The sequence below is a fragment of the Erigeron canadensis genome, chromosome 9, assembly GCF_010389155.1.
Source record: "Erigeron canadensis isolate Cc75 chromosome 9, C_canadensis_v1, whole genome shotgun sequence".
In the NCBI taxonomy this organism is placed as follows: domain Eukaryota; kingdom Viridiplantae; phylum Streptophyta; class Magnoliopsida; order Asterales; family Asteraceae; genus Erigeron; species Erigeron canadensis.
In genome coordinates, this window is record NC_057769.1 from 25,773,522 (window position 1) to 25,793,507 (window position 19,986).

The 19,986-nt window shown below is 33.5% G+C and overlaps 1 protein-coding gene across 1 annotated transcript; it reads left to right on the plus strand.

The window, feature by feature from the left end:
* Positions 1-15,326: 15,326 nt before the first annotated feature.
* LOC122583419 lies at positions 15,327-16,214 on the plus strand. The gene has a single exon (XM_043755824.1). The coding sequence runs from the start codon at positions 15,327-15,329 to the stop codon at positions 16,212-16,214; it is 888 nt and encodes a 295-aa protein (XP_043611759.1).
* Positions 16,215-19,986: the final 3,772 nt, after the last annotated feature.

Sequence of the window (19,986 nt, forward strand, 5' to 3'; positions counted from 1 at the left end):
TGATAAATGTAAATATTTTCCTTGTTTATCGAGAGTGAAACGTACCCTTCAAGCATACCCTGCGTGTTTGCATCAGGGAGTCCGCTGTCTTTCAGAAGGCTATTGAGAGGGACGATTTCGTACGAAAATGAATCTTGAATGGCCCTTCTTGCAAATTGTCGATAGTTCGTCCTGTATCCCTATATAAGGTAAGCAATTGGATTCGGGGTTTTGTTTTTCACTTTTGTTGATGGATTCCATAAATAAATAAATGAGGTAGGGTTATCGGAAAAAGAGGAGTGTTTTCTGCAAGTATGGCCGGATAAAGACTATTGGCCAGAAGTTTAAGCTCGGTGCTAGGTCGTATGTGGATATGATAAAAATTCGCCGATTGGAGTCGGATCTGGAAATCTTGAAGCGGCGTTCTGAAGGTTGTGGCACGTACGCTGGTTTTGCCTCTGTTTCTTCTGACGATTGCTCCTCCGATGTTCAAAATTTGAAGCGAGCTCTAGATATTAAAGATATCCAGCTGCAGACCGCTCGAGATGGGATGGTGAATAGAGAAAATCAGCTGCAACTTCTTCGTTCCGATCTATCAGCTCTGCAGGTGAAGTATAAGAAGGTAATGACGGAAGTAATTCCTTTTGTACACCACTTGACCAAGGTGAATCCGCTTTCCGGGAAGTCTCTTGTCGACCAAGCTGCTTGTGAAGATTTTGATATTTATAAAATATGACCGGATTCGTCGGTTGGGTCATAGTCATGTTCTCGGATTCTTCATCCGATTTTTAGGTTTTGTACTCGGATTCTTCATCCGGTTTTTGGTTTGGTTTTCTTTTTTTTTGTACCCGGATTCTTCATCCGGTGTTTAGTGGTATACTCGGATTCTTCATCCGGTTTTTATCGGGTGTTTTATTACCCGTTTCGTAATATTAGTTGTTGGAGCTGTCATCTTTTGCCTTGGTTGTTGTTGGATTCCTATCACCATATATGCCAATGTACTGTCTTGACGGCTTCATCAATGTCTTTCCTTAGTTGTATACATGAGCTTGTATCGTACCCTATATCATTGTGGGAGTTACAATATTTGCCTTTTTCCTCTTTCACTCATATTTACCTTTTTCAGGATTTTGTTGTATGAACTTGCTTTTTCAGCAGTTAGGCATATGCTTTGATAAAATCATAGGAGTATGATTTTGAAATGCCATTTCCTTGTTTGGCGTTTTTGGGCATGCATTCTGTTATAGTCATGACTTTATTATAATATGTTTTGCCTTTTTTGGCTTTTTGAAATTATGTGTGTGAGGTTGCGATTTTCTTCACCATGAATCATATTTTTTGTACACTGGAGGGTTTGTAACCCGTCCTTTTATTAGTCCGGTAGGCGTCCCCACCATTCTTTGATAGTGCACTTTAATAGGATATTTTGTAAGAGTTGGAGATCTTCTCTCCTTTTCTCTTGTTCAACAATAGAGTATTTATTTGCACATAAGAGTTGAAGATCTTCTCTCCTTTTCTCTTTTTATTTATGCATATACATATATATTAGATATATATATATATATTTGTTTAACAAAAAAACTTACGCAGATTTGTTGCGTTCCATGTCCTGTCGACGGGGTTGCCATCTGTCGTTGAAAGCTTGTACGCACCATTTCCGATGACTTTATCGACTTTGTATGGTCCTTCCCACGTTGGCCCCATTTTCCCCAGGTATTCTACCTGACTTGCGCTATTAAGCCTGGGGATGTAATCATCGACACTGAAGCTGTCTAGGTGAACTTTTTTGTTGTAATATATCTCAATTCTTTGTTTATACGCAGCTTCTCTTATTGAAGCAATTTCCCTTCTTTCCTCTAAGAGGTCGAGGTTTATACGCATTTCTGTATTATTGTCTCCTTCATTTACGTTTGTCGTTCGACATGTGGAGACTTGTATTTCCGTAGGTAAGACTGCTTCTGATCCAAAGGCTAGGGAGAATGGGGTTTCCCCATTGCTTTGCTTGGGTGTTGTACGATGTGCCCAGAGTACCAGTGGTAGTTCATCCACCCAGCCACTGTGGCTACGTCCCAGCCTTTTTTCCATACCTTTCACAATTTGCTTGTTGGTTGATGATGAGCGTCCATTTTGTGATAAAAACCCCTAAAGAAAGGCTTCATTTCTATGCTTAAATGAGTTAATATTCCGGAACTATCGATACTTAATGAATGATATGTTTGTGCAGGTTCCCGGAAGATGCGAGAGAGGGTAAATGACATCAACTGACTCAAGAAGGAAGCCTATGAAGTTACAAGACACAAGGAAGTGGTTCGGGAGCCAAACGAAGACTCAAGTGCAATTCAGCAGCCACCAGCGCCGCTGGACACATACCCAGCGCCGTTGGTGCTCACCAGCGAACGCTCTCCAGACCACAAGCGCCGCTCGAAGCTTCACCAGCGGCCGCTCGAAGTATCACCAGCGCCGCTAGCCCATTAGCCAGCGCCGCTGGCAGGCCCACCAGCGCCGCTGGTCGGCCCAGATCAGTAACCGACTTAAACACCTATTTAAGACGAACTAACCCTCAAAACCCTAAGAGAGAGCCGATTCAGCAGCCCTAGCCGCCCAGGAATAACCCTAGATCGAAATTGCAGATTCCAAGGAGGTTTTGGAGCATCTAAACACCTTCCGATCTTCACTCTTGGTCTAGATCTTTCATCTTTATTTACTCTTTGTCTTTGAACTATGTCTTTTATATTCTCAGATTTTGTTATTCCTTTAATAATGCTAGGCTAGTAGGCTGAATACTTGTTTGGATCAATGTGATCATGTAGACGCTTATTGTTTTACTGTGTTTGTTTAGATTCTGTTGGAGTGTGCTTTACTGTTTATCGTAGATCCATGTTTATTAGTAATTCATGTTGCTATTGGTTTTATATCTGAACATATTAGTTTAATTCTGATGATTGTCTATGATCATGTACTGGGACTAATATGCTAGGACAGAAAACAACTAGTCGGTCTATAACTAGAAGTAAAAAGTGATTCACTTGTAACCGAGGGATCCAGAACCATAGTAACTAGGGTGAATTGAACATGAAGCTTAACAATACCAGACGCGATCCTTTGACTTGGAAACGAGCACTGTGGTCACCGGAGGGAATTATATCTGTTCATGGCTTAAGAGCCGGGTAATCAAAAGATGAATTAGTAACACAAACTTTAGGTCATAATACTCAAAACAATGAATCTAGCGAGAATTTGTTTTAAAGGGTAGTGTGAGTCTAGCGACAACACTACTACTTAGGTAAAGTGAATCTAACGAGAATCTGAACCGTGATTAAGTTTCCAGCAGGCTAACAAACCAGTAGGATAGTATTTGGTCGTACTATGAGATCGGAGATGTCAAACAAGTATTTTAATTTAATTACTGATATTCGTCCTTTCAGAGTAGCCTTTTGCTACAAAGCATTTGGTTATATTTTCTTATTTAATTGCTAAAAATTAGTTTATTAGGAGTTAGTGACAAACCCCCAAACAAACTAGAATTACACGTACTACTAGATTAGGTAACGCAACGCGTCCCTGCGAACGATCCTGTAATTTACCACTAGGCTATACTCAACTGATCGGGTTCGCTGCTCGTTAAAGTGTGTGTTAGTTTAGATAGTTACTTGTACAACATAAATTTTAAAGACTAAGAAATAAATAAAAAACATACACCCATCAATTAATCATAACTTGATTTTATCATTCCCACGTCTGATTTCGTTTAGAATAGTACCATGGCGTGGACTATGGAAGGTACCATCTCCATTCATTGTATAACTGGTCTTCCCAGGAGAAGGTTGTATGGTGAGTGTGCTCGTACTACAGTGAAATCTAGGGTTTCCGTCTGTGCAAACGGAGGGTTCCCCAGGGTAACATCGAGATCTATTTCCCCCAGGGGCCATACGCGGTTTCCGGCGAATCCTGCGAGTGGGCCTGTAGGGTTTGTCATTCTTGCCTTTATTGCTTCTGGTAATTGCAGGAAGCAATGTTCGTAAATAATGTCGCATTCACTTCCATTATCGATATGTACTCTTCGTACTGAGATATCGAATATTTGTGCTTGTATTATTAACGGATCTTTGCTGGCTTTTCTGTCTCCCAAAGATGGAAAACATAGATCTCTTGACTGGATTTGCGAGTCTTCTGGATCTTTTCGTTTCATGCTTGCTTTATTAGGATCTTTGCCGGCATACATTATCGAGATCTGAGTATCGAAACAGGGAATCTGACCGTTTTTGTGAGAAAAATTTTCCGGATTTTGACCTTTTTTGGTGCAAAATTTTCTGGATTTTAACCTTTTTTGATGCAGGTTGTGGTGATGAGTAGCGATTGTCCCGAGGATGGCGCCAATTGTTTGTACAATGGATTAGGTCAAGAGATTTGGAGGTGTTTGATGGATTGGACGGCGGTCCCTGTTGGTAGGAGTCTTCCTCCCTTGTACGCCAGTTTAGTTATGTTTAGATCTCTTAGGGTTTTTCCCGTGGATCATGTATGTGTTTTAGGGTTTTTCCCGTAGTAGGCATCATGATAATGATTAGGGTTTTCCCCCTTTTATAGTTGTTTTTTCGTGGAGAATAAGTCTCTCACGCATCTTTTATCTTTAGTAACGATCTCCTTTATTTAAGGAAGTGATATGATCGTATCTTTTTATGTTTATCTTCTGTTCCCCAGGCTATGTGATATCCTGGGTGACCTTTAAGCCTACCTAGGGTGAGACTTTATTCTGGGTGACGGTGTACTCCATGGTGTATTGGTGTAACATAAGAAAACTCAAGAGCTAAAATATAAATTCACAGTTCACGGTCCTTGTCTACAATTCTACATTGACTTGCCACTAAAGTGTTTTAGGAATTTTGACTTTACAACTTTTTAGGAAAGCGAAAATTTAAAGCAATCGGTAACAAGTAACAACCAAATCAGTGGGAATAAAATCAACTCCATTATTTCGAAACTAGAGCAATACAACGGCGGTAACGGCGACGGTGATGATGTGTTTATTAACGTAAAAGTATTTTCATTGTGCTCAGAGATGTGATGAATTGTTGTGTTGGATATGAAAAGGGGGATGAGGGAGACAAATTTTGAGTTAAGGTTTTTGCTATGTATTTCTGCGTGAGAGAGAGATAGAGGTTAAAGTTTTTTAAGGGCATTTTAGTCATAGTCTATAAAATAAAAACAATGATGTATTAAGATGGAGGGTAACTATGTCATTTCAGGTTTTTTAAATTAAGGAGGAGTAGGAGAGTTTTTTTCATAAAGGAGTATAAACAAGAAGAGTATAAATAAATTTCAAAAAACTTAAATTCAAAATAAACTAAGCCCATCTACCTTCTGGCCCAACTTTAAACCAAATTAGGGAAATAACATGAGTCATCAAATTAAACCATTAATCCTGTCAACTATGATCTGATTTGGCCCCCATCAACTTAAATACTAAGCCCACCAAGTTAATTTTAATTTGGGTAAATCATCAGCCCATTTTGTAGTTACACTTTAAAGTTTAAACTTAAAAGTTTCATATACTCCGAACGTGTTATATGTTAATTAGTTACGAGTATATATTATCTATTCATTAATTCACATAATCGATTGCAAATATTACAGCACTTACAAGAAATCTTTTTTTTTTTTCCTGAGATATATCTATGTGATACGTATCTAGAACCGGCATCTGGTGAAGTAAGCAACCGACATTTGAAATACATTAAATGAAGTTTACGAATTTTACGCACACCAAAATTCAAGTTTTAAAAATTTCATCCAGTAAGCGAAGCGCCAAATCTTCGGTCTTTCTTGGTAGGGCAATATAAATTGTTACTTAGATGGTACCCTTAACAAACTTATATAGTACAATTTCTCTAAAACATAACACTTTCGGTTTAGCTTCAGTTTTTAAAATTTTAAGTTAAACTACTTAACATCTTTAACCCGTATAGCTTGAATACGAATCACTCTTTGCTTACCCAATTGTATTAGAAGATTCTACAGTTGGTTTGTTAATGTCTAAAATTAGAATTGTGAAGAACAACAATAATGAGTTAGGTGTAATGGTTTTGATTTTGATGATAGGGCAAAGATGAGTACTTTATAACTACCTCCAAATTATAATTAAAGATCGCAACAATTACTTCTATTGTACTCATTGAATTGCTCACCAATATGACCAATACAATTGTCAAATTTAATTTAATTTTTTTTTATAGAATGTGAGAAAGGTACACGCGCGTTGCGACGGTGATGGAGGTGATAGTGGATTGGTGATGTAATGACGGTGGCGGCGGTGGCGGTGATGGGGTGATCTACCTAATGGGCTCCGCCCTTAGCCTTACGGGCTCCGTCATCGGATTTAAAAATTCATCGAAAGTATATCGAATGACCTCTCTAATGAAAGATCATGAAATTTCAAGATCACCCTTATAACTTTTATAATTTGTCGATGTACGGTTTTTGAGATAAAGAATTTTGAATGAATTGGAGGAATAAATGATTTATGGAGGAGAGAGAAAAAAGATAATTGGAAGTGAGAGTTGAGGAGAGAGAAAGAGTAATATAATTATTTTAGGTAAATATAGAATTGATAGGGGGACATTTTGGGAAAGTAAATATTGAAACTTAAAATTTAGACATTGGTTTTTGCTTTATGAGAGCAAGTACCCGCGCGTTGTGGCGGTGAGATGGTGGGGTGATACCTAGGTCATAGAGTATGATAGTCAAATGCCTTAGCCGTACGGGCCCCGCCCTCGGATTTAAAAATTTGTCGAAAGTATATCGAATGACATCTCTAATAAAAGAGCATGAAATTTTAAGAACACCCATACAATTTTTATAATTTATCGATGTACGATTTTTGAGATAAAAGATTTTAAATGAATTGGAGGAATAAATGATTTATGGAGGAGAGAGAAAAAAGATGATTGGTTGAGATTTGAAGAGAGAGACAGAGTATTATGGTTATTTTAGATAAATATAGAATAGATGAGAGGGGTATGTTGGGGATGTACTTAAAATCAATATTGAAAATTTCAACTCAATGTTGAAAATCTGGAAGGAATCTGCTTTATAATATAGTATAGATATAGATAATATACGAGAGCAAGTACTCGCGCGTTGGGGCTGTGAGATCGTTAGAGTGATAGGTCATAGGAGGTGATATGTCAATATGTCATAGAGTGTCATAGCCAAATGCCTTAGCCGTATGGGCCCCGCCCTCAGATTTAAAAATTCGTTAAAAGTACATCGAATAACATCTCTAATGGAAGACCATAAAATTTTAAGAACAACCATATAATTTTATAATTTATCGATGTACAGTTTTTGAGATAAAAGAATTTAAAAAAATTAGAGAAATAAAATGATTTATGGAGGAGAGAGAAAGTTGTAGGCATTGACGTATGTTACGTCAAGCATTTTCATGTGTACATTATTGAAATTGAATATTGAAAGTTGAAAAGTGGATTTACTTTATAATATAGTATAGATATAGATATATGAGAGGGTAATTTTAATTTGTATAAAAATGATTATTTTTCTTTTAGATATATATTCTTATCATATTCCACTAATTATCTTCCATTCATCACATCATTTGATTTTTTCAGATAACATCATCTTATGCTTAAAAGGAAGTTTAGAAGGATGAATTAAAATGATGTACATTACTTTTGTTTAAATAGTTCAATCTAACGTCTAACAAACAAAATTACTGATGCAAAATGGGAAGAATTCTTTAGGTCAATTTAACTAAAATTTTATATTTTTAATTTAAAATCTTATATATAATACAGAAGTGTATACATATATGATAATAGGAAAACCACGTAGTAATCACTTATATTCACACACGTACATATTTTGTTAGGTATTTTTCCTTTTATTGGTGGAACAGAACATGTTCTTTTAAAAAAGATTCAAATATATTTGTCATAAAAAAAGGGGAAAGTGACATCAAGAATTAATTTTGACAAGGGTAAAATATGATTCACTTCACTTCACGTATAATTTCTTTATTAATGTACTTATGTGAACTAGGCTTGATATTCTTTTGTTATTAAACTAGGTCCTTTACCCGTCCGATGTGTGTTTGTTTAAAAAAGTTTTTAAAAAAATAAAGGTTGTAAATATTTATTAATATAAAGCATAAAAAGAGAATTGTTTTTTTATCGAATAAGAAAAATACTTGGACCAAGAATTAGTTAAATAAAAGATCAAAACTTGATATTATTTTGTATGGGATTGGAGTTTGTGTTGTTTGGTGCAGTCGAGTTAAAAAAAAATAAATAAAAAAACAAATTTTAGTTAAATAAAATAAATATATTTAGGTAAATCACTAATTAAAATACCAAATTACCAATGAGATATATATTTGATATAAAATATATAGATATATAATAAATAAAGATTTTCCGATGAATTTATTCACGCCATCTGTTTCATGTACTAATTAAAGTTTACAATACTATTTCTAAATTTATTTTACGATGAATTTAAAATTTTCGAAAACTCTTGCATTATCACACACACTTTTAGTAGATGAAGAAATCGTGTCCAATGTAGATGTTTTGTCTAAAATTAAAAACCCATTAGAGGTAGACGACATGACACACCTCCTTCTTTGGTTTGTTGACTCAAGAAGATTTGACTTTTTTTCTTATGTCACATAAGATGTTAGTATTCTTGTTTTATTCTAAATCCATCTATATATTTGCATGTTTATTTCTGTATCCTTCTAGATCGTTAAGCTGACTTGGTACACAATCTTTTTTCAAAATTTCAACTAGTGGTTGAAAAGTTCTTTTGCAATTAAATGCCCATACAAATACAACACAAATCCAATATATGGTTTGGAATTTTGGTAGGAGCTTCTTGGGGGATTTTATTATTTGTAAAAAATCGAGGTTGCAAAACGCTACTCGTTGTCGGATTGGCTATGTTCTTGGAACGAGTATACAGATTAATAAGGAGTATTTTGAGAGTATTCAGATCATAATTATCGTTAACTTGTTTTGGCCGATGTTGATCGAGTTTTGAGTTCGGGTATGGGTAAATTGCATCGGTTGGTGTTCAAATATTGGTGACCGAGTTTACAACACTGTCAATTAAATAGTAAAAAGTATGTTGCTTAATGAGTCACAATGTCACATATAATCATAAGGAATTAAATTAAAGTTATAAATAAACCACTAACAAAATGATGATGATATGTTTGACAAAAGTAGCTGTATCTTTTACTTGAAGCTGTAAGTTGTATCTTTTATTTTTTTTAAGTATTTTGTATGGTTGTTGTGACTGCAACTTTAAGAGGTATTTATGTAGATATTTTTTTTTTGAACAATATTTATGTAGATTTTAAAGATTAAAAGGTTAAAGCTCCTGACACATTACTTCAAGTAGCGTTTCATTTTGAAGTTTTTTTTAAAATAAAAGCTAAAGCTCATCCCCTTAAAAACTCACCTATTTTCATCTTTTTTTTGGGGCAATTCTTTTTACCTCACATGTTATATGACGCAAGTCATCCACTCCTCCCAACACTCACATGTCAGATGACGCAAGTCTTGCGTCATCTCTCCTCTCAACACTCACATATACAAAATCTTCATGCGCGCTATTTTCTCCAGTAATGCTTTTATAATTCACACAATGTTCTTCTTTTCATTTTAAAGAGCAAAAAGTTTAACAATGAGATAATAGATCACCCATGAAGTATTTAAATTGATGCTATGATAATTACAAAGCAAAACATGATAAAAAGGAAATAGGTATGAAAATTGTCATAAAGTTATACATTACCAAAACTAATATGAGTACATTGAATTAAAACGTTAGTAACATTATAATAATGTTATTTATTGATCGTTTAAGTTAATTGAATCAAGGACATGCTGCTTGATTAGGATAACTATCTTTAGCTAGTTTTTTCTTTAATATAAATTTATCATGAATCATTATCATGGTTATGTTTGGCACAAACTTTTTAAGACATTTTCATAAGCTTTAACTTTTTATTTTAAACTAAAAGCTCCTAAAGTAAAATGGTGTAGTTAGAAAATATATTTACCAAAATGGTGTAGTTTCAAAAATATTTACTAAAATGGTATTTTTTTTTATAACAATATTTACCCAAATTGTGTTTTTATCAAATTTGTAACATTTTGACTAAAAACTAGATTGTACTTGTTTTATCTACTCTACTAAACTATTAAAACTTAAAAACTTAAAACCAAAAGTTTAAATTATGTAGAGTTTAATGTTCTGTTTCCTGATCTTCTATTAAGCACCTGTGTTTTTACAAATTTGTGCAGATTCTTAAGAGCATGCAATATATCATTAGTACAAATTGGTGTTTAAGAGATCTCAGTTTGTGGGGACGATTATTTTGCAATGATACCTTTTTTAGTTATATATCTATTGATGTATATAATAATTTATAGTCTAATATAAAAATAATATTATGTAAATGGATAACTTTACAGTTTTAGGAGTGTTTATCAATGGAAGGAGGCAACATGACTTTGCTTCTATGTTAACCTTTCCTTTTATGTAGTATTTTGTATTAAGAATTTATGTTCCTCTTTATGGATCAAGCTTTCAATCATTTATCGTATCTTATATTTGACTGATTTGAGTGTTTTTGTTTTCAATTTTCTAAACTAATAAACTCTATTTTCTCCGAATAATACATATTGTGTTTTAGTTGTACCTTAATTAATTTAGTTTTTAAGTTTTAATAGTTTAGTAGAGTTGATAAAACAAATACAATCTACTTTTAAGTCAAAATGCTACAAAATTGATAACAATACCATTTTAGTAAATATTATTATAAAAAACACTATTTTGGTAAATACTTTTTAAACTATACCATTTTAATAAATATATTTTTCAACGGTACCATTTTGGATAAAAACTCGGATGACTTGTGCCTACTTCTAATGATTGATTTTATTTTTTAATATATTTAAAACTTTGTTATTAATTAAAAGTATTATATATAACTGAAAGTAATATATTTATATATATAAAACATATACACATATTTAAAAGATAAAATAAAACATTTAAACATAAACAAAATTACAACTAATTAAACATAAAATAAAAGTACATCAAAAAAAACAATTAAACATAAAACACAAGAAAACATAAAACTAAATCGTACATTTCTGACGAAGTTCTTGTTTGTACATTGCATGATTGTTCTCTATGGTTCAGCTAGGTTGGAATAATCGGTACTCAACACTTTCCAATCGTTATTTTCTTTAATTGCCTTAAGTTTCTTTTCCTTCAATTCAACTTTTTTCGAGCTCATATCAAACAACTTGTCTAACTTAACTGCTATTCCTTCAAAAATCTCATTATACCTACCTTTCCCCTTCCCCTTGTCGGTCGATCCCAACGAGCCTTCCCCTCTCGTTTCTCTCTTAGACATGTCCCTACCAATAAGACGTTCTTGAAATGTCGGCGCCTCATCCTCCCCCTCCTCCTCCTCAAACGAGTTAAGGTCAAAGTTGATTATAGCATCCGACCCTTAACTTGTCGTTGGATCGGCGGATGATGACGACTTAGACCTTTTGGCCGTGGGTTGACCGAGATTTCCCCTCACATTGATTTTTACTACTAGATAGAACTTCAAACTTCGTCTTAATTTTTCCCAAATTTGGAAATGCCCAAATGCTTTATTATAAGTTCTTTGATACTCGGCTAAAGCCTTTCTAACACGGTCTAAATCATTTGCCCCACTTGCATGACCGGTGCGAGTATAGATTTGATTGAAATTTTGAATTTTTGGACGTATTTTTCTCCATTTGGCACTCACGACCTCAGGGTCACGATAATCTTTCGTCTTTCCTTCAAGCGTCGCCAAAACGTCCCTTATTCGTAACCAATAAACCCCTTTCTTTTGATAATTTGCCAAAAAAAAAAAAAATCAAGTTAAACAAGTAATATGTAAAACTAGTGTTCAGGCTCGTTTAATAGACGGTTAGTTTTAAATATATTAATCAAAGCTATAAAATTGGAATTCAAGTATATTAAATAGATACCGAATAAAACTAAAATACGTAACAAATAAACATAAAACGATTTAAATAAGACAAAAAGTTGAAGAAGTAATGCGCAATAAACTAATCTTTCGGGGAAGGTCGATCATACATATCGGAATCATACTTATTATCAGAATAATCGATATCAAACGTAGGATCATCTTCTGATTTATCTAAATAGTTCCATTTACCCTCATCAATGGTTTCATCATTATCAAGCATTTCTTCATCAACATCAGTTTCGTCAGAATCCTCATCATGTGGATTAAATTCTAAATCCATTTCAGCATCACTTGCTGACAAAATGTCGTCGTCATTACTTTTAAAACTTTACATAGTAACAGTATGATTCGAGCAACAATCAATCCAATATCACAACTTAATCAATATGAAAGTTAAAGAAGAAACATATGAAAGTTAACTCCATATAAATATTGATTTCAGTTTACCTCTTTTTTTCAACTTTAGTTAAATAAAAAATTTGCAACAAAATATATAATTTGAAAAATACATACAAATTCACCAACAAAAACCATCTTAAATGTTTTGACTTTATTCAGGTTATTCCACTCCGAAACAATCCTTACATGCACAACACGGAGTTGTAGATAATGGCTAACATGTGTTGGCTTAAGATCTTCAAAAAGATGAACTAATGTAGTCTTATTTTTTGTTGTTGAAGAAGAAGCCACCTATAATGGACAACAAACTAAAATAAAAGAGATAATAATGACAATAACATAAGAATTAAATGTTTAACTATAATAATAATAATAATAATAATAATAATAATAATAATAATAATAATAATAATAATAATAATACTAATACTAATAATAATAATAATAATAATGATTAAATATAAACAAAGTATACATAAAGAAAAAAAAATTGTTAGTCGATCGTAAGGGGTTTTTTTTTTGCCGTAGGTTTTTTTTTTGTCGTAAATATGTGAGAGTTTTTCTAGGTTGTATATATAGATAATAATTTTTGGAAAACTTTGAAGTACAAAAAAAGTTTTTTAATTAATAATAAGGTCGGTCATTTATTAAGTAGAATATTATAAAAATAGATAATTAATAAGGAGGGTGGATTACGCTCAAAGAGGAGGGATTAAGAGTGTCAAGTGTATTATAGATAATGAATAAAAAATTTTCTTTTTTTTAAAAAAAAGAAAAAAAAAAACTACTTTTAAAAAAAAAGAAAAAACTATCTTTTTTATAATAAAAAAAAAGGAATCAGTTTTTTAAAATAAAAAAGCACTTTTTTATAAAGAAAAAATCTGCAAGTGTTTTTGAATAAAAAATGTTTTTTTTTTTTAAAAAACAAAATAATTTTATAATAAAAAATATATTATTTTAAAAACCGAAACTCTTTTAAAAATAAATAAAAAACAGTGTTTTCTAATAAAAAATTATAATAAAAACTATTTTTTTAAATAAAAAAACATGTACAGTGTATTTTTTAAACAAAAAAAAACACGTACAATGTATTTTTTAAAGAAAACAAAAACAATTTTATAAAAAACAATTTTTTTCAAAAATAAAATAAATAAGTTCAGTTTAATAAAAAAGATTATACCATATTTCAGGTCTTCAGTCACTGATAGCCAAGCCGTACATAAATTCATTTCCCACCCCCGGTGGCCACGCTTATTGGACAACTTTCGCCCGTGGTTGCGGTGGTGGTGGTGGTTGTGTCTCTTGAACAATTTCATCGAGAGAATCCTTAGTCGGTGGTGGAGTCTCAACAACTCTTTGATGCTCAAAGAATGACACCGGAGTGTTTTGTTGGCTAGACGAGCCACCATATCCTTCTTGTTTGTGGCAATTTTCAAGTACCCATACCCATTTGTTGATTCGAAAACATTTGTTGAATCAATTGAAAAAGAACCGGGTTGTTGAGTAAACTAAAGTCGTTCATCAAATCGGGTTGTTGATTTAGTTGTGTTGAACATATATGTTATATTAGTCTTACCAAAATAAAAATTGTGTTTTGTGTTCCTCTAAGCTCCCTGCATTATAATTGGAAGAGTATATCCAATGGCAATAGTTATACGTTTAGCACACGAGTCACGACTTCATATGTGCTCTTTTTAGAATGTTTCTCTTGAAACTTATGGATTTAAAATTTTATATCTATATCCACACACAAAATCCTTGAATATATCTCATGAATCATTATTAAAACAAAAAATGTAGGTGTTTCATAACATATACTATTTGTGAATCTTAGACGTTTCTTTTTTTGAAATGAAACAAGTAATTAGCTACCATAATTCGGTAGTATTATATGATGGTATGCAAGGAAGTCTCATTATGGAAACACGAGATCTTATTTACGACAATTCACGACAACAATGCAACATTGATAACATAAGCCAACTACCAATCAAGGAAAAACAAGAAATTACCAATCCATTGTTTGTGTCTTTGTTGCAATTGGCAAAAGGTTAATAATTAGCCATTCCAATCGATTCACAATTGGTTGTGTATTTATATTATAGAAAACATAAATGTTTCACATACAATTATGATGATTATATGAAATTGTAAGAATTCGAATCTGAAACCTTTGTTATTTTAAATTTTTAATTGCACCAATGATACTGGAATAACAAAAAACTTTTAAAAAAACACCACGAATTCAAAATTTATAGAGTGTACACATTTAATAATGATAGATATAACCAAATTACATGTGAATTAAATCCAATCACAACAAAGACCAAGACAAATCACAACCTTTTTAAATACCTTTTAAAACAATATATATTATTTTATTATTACTGTATTATTTAAATGATAACCTCAAGAAGGCAAAAGGTAAACTCTACCCCTTTTCTCCAACACACAAACACACAACACACACACAAAAAACACACCATCATCATCCTTTGTATAAACAAACTAAACATTCTTCCCATTTTCTAGCTTTCATCTTCTAATATCCAACTCTGTATATCTTCTTCTGTATATATATATATATCTATTTCTATATATACATAAAACAGAAAACACAAAATCACTCTAGCTTTCTTATAATCTCTACACACTTGTATCTCCATAATTATCGGATAGAATTGGAACGATATAAAGAAGATAATCTCTTCATAATTTTATCCTCAGAAACATCTGATAAACTTGGAACGACACAAAGAAGATAATCTCTACACACTTGTATCTTCGAAAACATCCGATAAAATTGGAACGATACAGAATAGATTATTATATCTATATAATATAAAATACCTTTTGTTTTCATCAATATATTTTTTAGCAATAAATGAGGTGTAAAAAGCATTACACGGATGTTAGTAGTGCAATTGGCGTATGCGCGTGTTGTCTCCGTGAACGTCTTTTAATTCTCATTGTTGCACAAGAACAATCCTCCTCATTAGCTACTAATAATACGACGTCGTTTCATCATCATTCTGTTTCTCCTTACATCAGCCACCGAAAATCTGATCCTAACCGTTATCCTCCAAACGCGCCACGTCATCACCACACGTTCTCCGATCAACTGTCGTTTCAAACGCCGCAGCTCAATCCAGTGAAAGCCGCCGGCGACGTCTCCGGCGCAGTTCATTCTAATAAGAAACGCAGTTTTATTCGGTTTTTTTCGTTTCCTAATATATTCAGATCTAAAAACCGGAATCCGGTAGATCCAACCGACGACGGAGATGAAGCCACGTCATCAGCGTCGTGGTTCTCGATTATGTACAATAAACGTAACCGCCGCAAAAAAACAGCTTCCGTCGATGAAACAAAAACCGCTGCCGCCGTATATCCGAATGTTACCGGTGTTCGGCGGCAGTGCGGCAACCGAGGAATGTCACCGGTGAGGACATCTGAGTATAATGAAGACGAACTATGTACGGAATCTGTCAACGGTTATGAATCAACGGAATCGTGGAAAAACACGCCGCGGCGGACGCCGGCGGTGAAGCGCGGCGGCGGAGGAGGACATGTACGGAATCTGTCGTTTTGTTTAAGCCCGTTAGTTCGAGCTAGTCCTAACAGGCAAAGGAATAACAAAGGATTACAACCTGACGGCGGTTTTTCCGGCGAAATCAGAGCTCCGGTAAAGCCGCACTTATCAAATACAAAATCATTTTGTGCGAATAGATCTCGGAAATTAGCTGATTTTGGAAGGGCGAATCTCATCCGTTGATTATTTCGATGATGACCGTTGTCCCTTGACTTCGTCACATGATTGATTTTGCGTATAGTATACTTTGGTATCTTCTCCTCATTTCATGATTTTGATTATTTTATTATAATTATAATTGTTGTTATTTTTTGTTGAATAGTGTAACCAAAATATATTTTATTTTTTTTTTCGTATAAATATTTGAATTGATTTGGCTTCATTTTTGGTATATTTATGATTTATGCCTAATAGGATACTTATTGTTCATATCTATTTTTTAAGTAATGTAAGTATCGAGTGATGATGAGTAATGTTTATAAGCCATCATTATAATTTTGTAATAGTTTGCAACTTAGATTATGTTATGTGAAAAATGATTTATTCTTGTAAGAGTCAACTTTTAATGACTGTTTTTCTTAGTTTTATATTTATGTTTAACATGTAATTTATAATAAGAGTACTTTATAGTAATATAGCTTGAGCTTGAGGTTTTTCGGACATACTATTTATATTTTCAATACTATATTATAAAAAAATAATAATTTATTTTTGAAATGGTTGAAAAATCTGTAATATTTTTAACTTAACGTCCATTAAAATATTTTTAAATACACTACTCTTTTAACATTAATGATTAAATTACAGTATCAATTATTTATCTATTAAAATATCTTTATTAGTCATTTACATCAATTACTTTTAAAATATTTTTACGCCTCATCTATCACCAAAAGTGGCCCCCACCACCACATACCGTCGTTTCTACAATAATCGCCGCATTACGCTGGTAACGTGCAAATAAAAACTTATGATTTTCCATAGCTATTGAATCATAAGTTCATAACTACTTGAGGTAGTTTTCAACGTAGTTTGAATTTAGGAAAAACTTAGGGGTGTTTGGTTCAATTAAATCAATAGATATGGAAAAGGCAAAGAGAATACTAAAGAAATAAAATGGGTATTTTACTATTTTTGATGTGCTTGGTTAAAAACATATACAATATATAGAAGTTTATTAAAATAAGTATACTAAATAAATAGTTATTCAAATATTCTTTTATACTTATATCTCGGTCGACCAATAAATAGTTATTTATTCAAATATTCTTATTATCGATTATATATATTTGGATAAATATATCATCAAAATATGAATTATAAAAAACCATTAATACGTAATATACTATTTGGATTAAAAAACTAATTGGGTTGGATCAGTGGTTGAAGCCTTTGTCTCTGGAGACAAAGGTTATGAGTTTGATCCTCATGCCCAACAAGACTGAAGGTCTTTTTCTACCTTTGATAGAACCTTTGGTAGGGGTAAGACTGTCTACGTCTCAGTCTTCCATACACCATCGAAGACGGTATTAAAACCTAAAACCTGTGGAAGACGACATTGAGAGTTACTTTATAATATTGGGATTTAATTTTCATGTAAATATATTTATGCATGTATATACGAGTACTATAACAACCCCATGTATTAATATAGGGATAACTGCAGAAAATAAAAAGCATATTTCGACCAATTCACGGAAATAACAGTGACCTTTAAAAATTTTATTTTTTAGAAATGAACTTTCATTTATTATCGGAAATAGCAACATTTGACACGTGTACATGGTGACGTGGACATTTTTTTAATGACGTGACATTACTCTTTATTTATGTACTATTTAACTTTTATCAGTCATGTCATTTCCCCCGAAAAAAATAATATGGCTCCGTTTCAGTTTCAGTTCCGGCAAGGTATTTCTTCTCGTCGTTTTATTGTGAAGCTAATTTCAGCTTCTTTTTATTGATTTTTGTTGTGTCTCTTCCATTTATAAGCATTGAGAAGTTGTGTATGAACTTTTCAAAAAAAGAAAAGAAAAGAAGTTGTGTATGAAAATCATAAAGGAGATATAGATCTATCTCTTCTTTGTCTTTCTCGAGATTTAAAATCTCTAAAATCAAATACCAAAACGACTTCGTTTTCGTCGGAGAAATATCCTGAGGATGTTCAAGGTGAGATGAGAGTTTAGGTCGGATTTGGGCCGTTTAAGAAGAGTTTGTCCACAGATGACATAGATCCAGATGGCGAAGGTCCAGAGGTTAGCTCGAGGTAAAACAAACTGTCGACAGTTTCTAAGTTAGTTGAAGAAATCGAATAAGAAATCATCTTCACATCCAACGGCGATTGTTTGTGCACCAAACCGAGATTAGGTTTAGAAGGGAGAATGATGGGTGTTTTTGGTTGTTTGTTGGCGATTCCCCGAAGGTAGAGTGAATCTCTTTACGCCGGATGAGCTTATTTGTTGTATGATATCCTAAAGTGAGCCCCGTCTTCCTCCTTTTATAGAAGAAGATTTTCTTGAAGAATAAGTAAACGACTTAGGGTTTCCTAAGTCTTAGGTTGGAGATATAATTTCCTTAGTTATCCATCGGAGATGATAAGACCAAATCCCGAAATTATAGGAAACAATCCTTATCCTTTTTACCTTACTGTGGAAGCCTTCGTTGCGGACAGCCTTCGCATTACTTGTTCCTTCGTGTGACAAAATCTTCGTATTGCTGAGAGGGTACGTCATCAGCGATGAGGTGTTGGAGTAATCTGACAATAAATTAGAGTTCATTGCTAAAAAGTAAAACTTTTAAAGGTTATATTGCTATTTTCGTACATCGATCAAAAGGTCCTTTCTTGAAATTCTTGTTTTGAGGCGATTAGCCTTTTTGTGTGGTCTGCCCCTTTTAGGGCTTTAAATTTTTAGGCTCGTAGCCTTGCATATCTTGTTTTGAAAGATTATTTTCGTCAATTGTAGTAATTCAGCATGCTTTGAAATTCTTAATATAAAAAATATCAATGCAGAGAGGAAAACTTAGCAGTAAAATTTTTGTAAATTCGAACTATTCCATGTTCAATCGACCGGAGTTCCTTCAGGTGTTTCGAGCTTGTATGCCCCATTTCCGAAGGACGTCTGTACTCGGTATGGACCTTCCCACGTTGGCCCTAATTTTCCCTTATACTCCTTTTCACTAGCACTATTTAATCGTAGCACGTAGTCTCCGGTCTTGAAACTTGTGGGGTTCACTCTTTTGTTGTAGTATCCTTCTATTTTCTTTTTGAAAGCAGCTTCTTAGATGGCTGCTATCTCCCTTCGTTCTTCGAGCAAGTCCAAATCTACTCGTAGTTCCTTATCGTTTCCTTCTGTGTCTAACGTTCGATGAGTCGAGACTTGGAACTCTGCCAGAGCTACGGCTTCCGTTCCAAATGCCAGGCTAAATGGGGTTTCTCCGTTGCTCCTTTTTGGTGTTGTCCTATTAGCCCAAAGCACCAAAGGCAATTCGTCTACCCACCCTTTATGGCTCCGTCCCAAACGCTTCTCTATCCCCTTAATTATTTCCTTGTTGGTCGCCTCTACTTGTCCATTTCCTTGGGGGTGGTAGACTGATGCGAAAGATTGCTTAATTTGTAACTGCTTACAGAACTCAGGGAAAACTCCTTTTGCAAATTGGGGTCCATTATTAGATATTATCACTTGTGGTATCCCGAATCTGCATATAATATCTTCCCACACAAATTTTTTCATTTGGTCCCCATTTGTTGAGGCGAGTGGCTTCGCTTCGACCCATTTTGTAAAATAGTCAATTGCAACCTCCAGGAATCTTTTCTTGTTCTGCGCTTCGGGGAGTGGTCCTACAAGGTCGATTCCCTATTATATGAACGGCCAAGCCGAGATAACTGAGGTCATGTCATTCTTTGGTTGTCTCGAGACATTGGCTCGCAGCTGGCACGCCTCACAATTCTTCAGTA

What these genes read in the sequence shown, in the direction of transcription:
- LOC122583419 (XM_043755824.1), top strand. Translation starts at nt 15,327, where the DNA reads ATGAGGTGTAAAAAGCATTACACGGATGTTAGTAGTGCAATTGGCGTA.